At 49.8% G+C, this 4,492-nt stretch overlaps 1 protein-coding gene across 1 annotated transcript; it reads right to left on the bottom strand.

Annotated features, from left to right (window-relative positions):
• Window positions 1-1,328: 1,328 nt before the first annotated feature.
• On the bottom strand, window positions 1,329-2,957 carry LOC131252599 (nematode resistance protein-like HSPRO2). Its single transcript, XM_058253218.1, has one exon. It carries the CDS (start codon window positions 2,862-2,864, stop codon window positions 1,434-1,436), a length of 1,431 nt encoding a protein of 476 aa, XP_058109201.1. The 5' UTR covers window positions 2,865-2,957; the 3' UTR covers window positions 1,329-1,433.
• Window positions 2,958-4,492: the final 1,535 nt, after the last annotated feature.

Raw genomic sequence — 4,492 nt, 5'->3', positions numbered from 1 at the left:
CACAAAGGGGGACGCTTTCGCTTCGGACCCGGTTGAATATACGTTCCGGCCGTGCTTTATGTCTGCCATCTCTTTTGCCATCTCTTCCCGCACTTCTTTTTTGAAATTTTGAATGTCGGCTTTCCAAGGTTCGCTGCTTTCTGCCGTGCCTTCCATGGAAGGACGATTGCGCCTTCTTCGTTCTATTTCGTGCCGAAGATCAGTCGAGGGGAGGGAGGCGTTGGCCGACTGCGCTGGAGATGGTTCTGACCCGCCTTGGGGTTGGCTCGGCCAGAAAGACTGCGGCGCAGAAGGTTGAGGATCAAGCGCCTCCGTCGGTACGCGCGCCGTCTCCCCTTGAGGATGCGGGAGTGGCTGCATTTGCTGCTGATACATTCGTTCCAGCATCTGTTTCATCGTATTCATCTCGGAGCGGATTTCTTGAACCTCCTTGTCCAACCGCCCATCGTCGCGACCCCGCTGATTGTTGCTTGTTCCAGTCGCCCCTCGTCGGCGGTTGTTAGGTGGGTTCTGGGCTGGGGGAACGGCGATTGGGCCCGGTGGCCCTGTAATCGCGTTCTCATTCAAATCTTCTTCTGGGACCGTCCTTCTAGTCATCACCATTGGACTCAGTATAGAGATACGAGATGGCTTTTTGCACGTTCCCACAGACGGCGCCAAGCTGTTGATGCAATTGTCTGGTTCGTCCTCCTGGACCCTTGTATGCCTGCACAGAAAGAAAACAAAGGAGACCCTGGCTCGAGCAGGGGACCCTCCGATGCCAAAGTCAGGCCTGGACTCGGGGTCTCAAAGTATTGGAAGGTTTTTAGGAGAAATTTGTTTCGTACCTCTCAAGGTGACAAGGGTCCTCCTTTTATAGCTGCTGGGGTCCTCCTGATATTGAGCGCGGGATCTTCTCGGGTATCACGGAGATAGGATCGTGCCCATCTTGAGCCATCATCCGATCCCGTGAGCTTCGGGGTCGGAGATCTTATCCCAAGATATCCGGGATGAGATCTGACCTAGCGACGGTCGGTCTTGCAAGGCGGTCCGCCCGACACATGCCCGGAACGCTGATAAGTCGTTCGAACCGACTCAACCATTGTCTCGGTTTAGCGAACCATGCCTCGGATTTGACGCATCCTTCGGCGACCCGAGGTATCAAGTCCGAGTCCCGAGGCATTAAGTCCGAGTCTTCGGACTTGTATTTTTGCCCCCAACAACCCATCCATTTGTTTTGAATCTGGCCCACCGAGGAAAAACATTCCTACCCATTCATTTATTTTGAATCTGGCGCACCGAGGCATGAATCTAGACGGTCCAGCTGATGAAAAGTTGGGATCTCCAAATGTTAAATTTTCGAGATGTAGTCTCATAATCAATGTCCTAATACATGATTAGTTTAATTTTCATTAAAAATAAAATAATTAATTAAATAATCTCTTTAATCTCTATCAGTGTCTTTTACGAGCTCTGCTTTTCAGTCCGTCTGAACTCGCAGCAATCTCGTACTGCCAAAACTCCCCCAAAAACGTTTTTGCAGCATCCAAGCTCGGAAAATACGGCAGCTCCAGGAACAACTGCGTTAACGGACTGGACTCCCCCTCCGTCGCGACGAACCCTCGGTTACCCTTCGCTTCCAGGCTCCCCATCGTTGTCCCAATCAGTTGCCGATATGCGAAATAAAACCTCTTCACCGCCCCTTCAATCGCCTGGAACGCCTGCAACAGATGGACCTTCGCTGCATCGCCCTTCCTGTGGAAAAGTGCCATTGCTGCTTCTTGGATCCGGGGCCCACCCTTCGGGTCCACCTCCACGCCCAAGATATCCGGCACTCTCCGCTTCAGATCCTTCGATGACCGCGTCAGTTCGATCAGAGCCGTTGATCTAAAGCAGAAGGCTTCGGATTCGTTCGTCGCTTTGATCGATAGCTGGTTTTTGAGGCGGAGGAAATCGTCCGGGTCCATCAGGAGGTGTAGATCTTCGATCTCTGTTAGAAGCTTCCAGATCCGCTCGAGCAGCCAACAATCGCTTGCAGCCTTCTCGTATTCCTTTTCTTCCACCCGATCCCCAATCCGCTGCAGCAGCTCTTGCGCGGCGAAGATCCAGGACTCTAGGATCTGGTGGATGGTGAAGAGGATCCCGTTTTCGAAATTTTCGAGGCTTCTGAGGGGCTTTTTCAGGGCGTGGAGATCGGACGGCTTACAGACGAGATCGTACTCAAGGTTCGGTTTCCCAGCGAAGTTTGGCTCGCCCAACCCGAGCGTGAACGGCGATCCCTGCATCTCGCACTCGATCGCGAACGCGATCTTCCTCGCTACGTCCGCCGATTTCTGCCACGTTTCGAGCCGAGGGAGCAGGCTCGCCTCGCTGATCCTGCTGACTACCGAAAGCGCCTCGCCGGGGAGCTTCCAGACCTCGCTCGAGCTGCCGTCCCTCTCTAACACACCATCCGATTTCCTCAAATCAACGATCGGGACGCTGCCACGTGTATTGTCGTCTTCTTCACAGATGGTAGCAATGAGCTCGATCTGGTGTACGGCCAGTGACTCAACCCGCTTCTTCCATTCGGATCGGTTAGCGTACGGCCGGGGATCGGATAAGCTGATGGAGACGAACCGAAACGTTATCTCGAGAGCTTGTAACGCCGGTTTGAGAAGCGTTTCGGATTTCCAGCTCGGAAACTCTTTCGAGCTCCAGAGCTTGGAGAGCTCCGGAAGGCGGAAGTATTGCTCGTAAGCTGACGTGGCGAAAGGCAAAGACGGTAATAAATCGGTGGAACGTGTCGGAGAGGGAACGGAACGGTGGGACGAGGTATTGATTTTCGTGGATTTGTTGGAAATATCGGGTGATTCCATCTTTGTTTTCCAGTCGAGATCGAGCATTTTCCGGGCGATACGATACGAGAGAGTTGTGTTTGGAGGAGAAGCGTAGAGAGAGGGGGATTTATAAGAAGGTGTTTTGAAGAAAAGGCGTGTGGAAGGAAAGAGAGGTTAAGAAGACCGAAGAATTTGAATCGGTGAGAGAGAGCTTATCCGTTTACCTAACCCAACACGCCACCCTTTCGAACTGCTTTTTGTATAAAAACGAGGTACGGTCTACCCGTCCGCCGCGGATCACTGAAGTGAGTGTACACGAGTTTCCTTTCCGATAACACCGTGGGTCCACCGAGATGTCGGTGTCCAATCCATTCCGTCCATCAGCTTCACCGGAAAATCTTGGATTGTGAGCTCAAAAATGAGTTAATTCAAAACTCTAGTCACCTGTATATAGCAACTAGCTACTGGAAGGGACTTTTTGGGCCTACCATGATGTATGCATTTTATCCACGCCGTCCATCTATTTTTACTGATGATTTTAGAGCACAGTACTAAAAACGAGGAAAATTAAAATACTAGGTGGACCACACCACAGGAAACAGCAGTGATTGAATGCCTACCATTAAAAACTTCATGGTAGCTACAAATGTTTTGGATGAAGCTGATATTTGTGTTTTCCCTTCATCCATGTCTTTGTGACCTAATCAACAGGTTGGATGGAAAATAAACATTACAGTGGGCCCTAGGAAGTTTTCAATGGTGACTGTTCAATCACCACTGTTTTCCTATGGTTCCTATGGTGTGGTCCACTAGATACCTGGATATATTTAGTTTTTGGGTTTATACTCTAAAATAATAATTCGAAATTTATGGACGGCATGGATAAAACATATACATCGTTGTGGAGCCCACGGGGCACCGTCCAGTAACAACCTTGCTACTGACAGTATCGGCACGCAATCCGCGTCCTCGGATGAAACACCCACCGTTGAAATCTTGGCGATGATTTCCATAGGGACAAAAGCAAAACCCAAATGTATGCCCGCTCAAAAACATCTGTGGGGCCCAAGAAGGTTTGAACGGTGGACATCCCCATCATCACTGTTTCATGTGGGATGGCCGCTTGAGTTTTGTATCTGCCTTGTTTTTTGGTTCCTCACAGACTAACACGAGCTGGAGAAACTGATTGACGGTCTGGATGTCACACGGTGATTGCAGTGGGGCCCATATAATTTTGGGTTAAGATGGATTCCGTGTAAACACGAAACTCGCATCCTAAGTGAATGGGTATCCCACTAGTTGTTGCATTGTTGCATGTGTCCCCGATGATCACAGCCGTTCAATATATAGGCCCCCAATAGTAAAGTATGAATTGTGAAAGATGACAGAACGATGAGTGGTTTAGATTCAACTCCATTTTCTGAATCGTTGAGATCACCTTCCGGCAAGGAGGATAGAGCCGTGCGATGCAACGCGGTTTCGGTGGATCCCTGATTGTGGGGCCCACCGTTATGTATGTGTCTTATATCCACGCCGTCCATCCGTTTCTTCAAATCACTTTAGGGTATAATCCAAAAAACGCAGTAAATTCAAACTTCAATTGAAACACACCAAAGGAAACAATAGCGATTGAACAACCACCATTAAAAATTCTTGGGGCTCACTGGAATGTTTATTTTCCATCTAACCTGTTG

Source organism: Magnolia sinica, chromosome 8 (genome assembly GCF_029962835.1).
Source record: "Magnolia sinica isolate HGM2019 chromosome 8, MsV1, whole genome shotgun sequence".
NCBI lineage: Eukaryota > Viridiplantae > Streptophyta > Magnoliopsida > Magnoliales > Magnoliaceae > Magnolia > Magnolia sinica.
The sequence above is the reverse complement of the archived record's forward strand: the minus strand, read 5'-3'. Positions and strand labels throughout refer to the sequence as shown.

Excerpts from the sequence above, each read along its gene's own strand:
- LOC131252599 (XM_058253218.1), bottom strand. The coding sequence starts at position 2,864 with ATGCTCGATCTCGACTGGAAAACAAAGATGGAATCACCCGATATTTCC.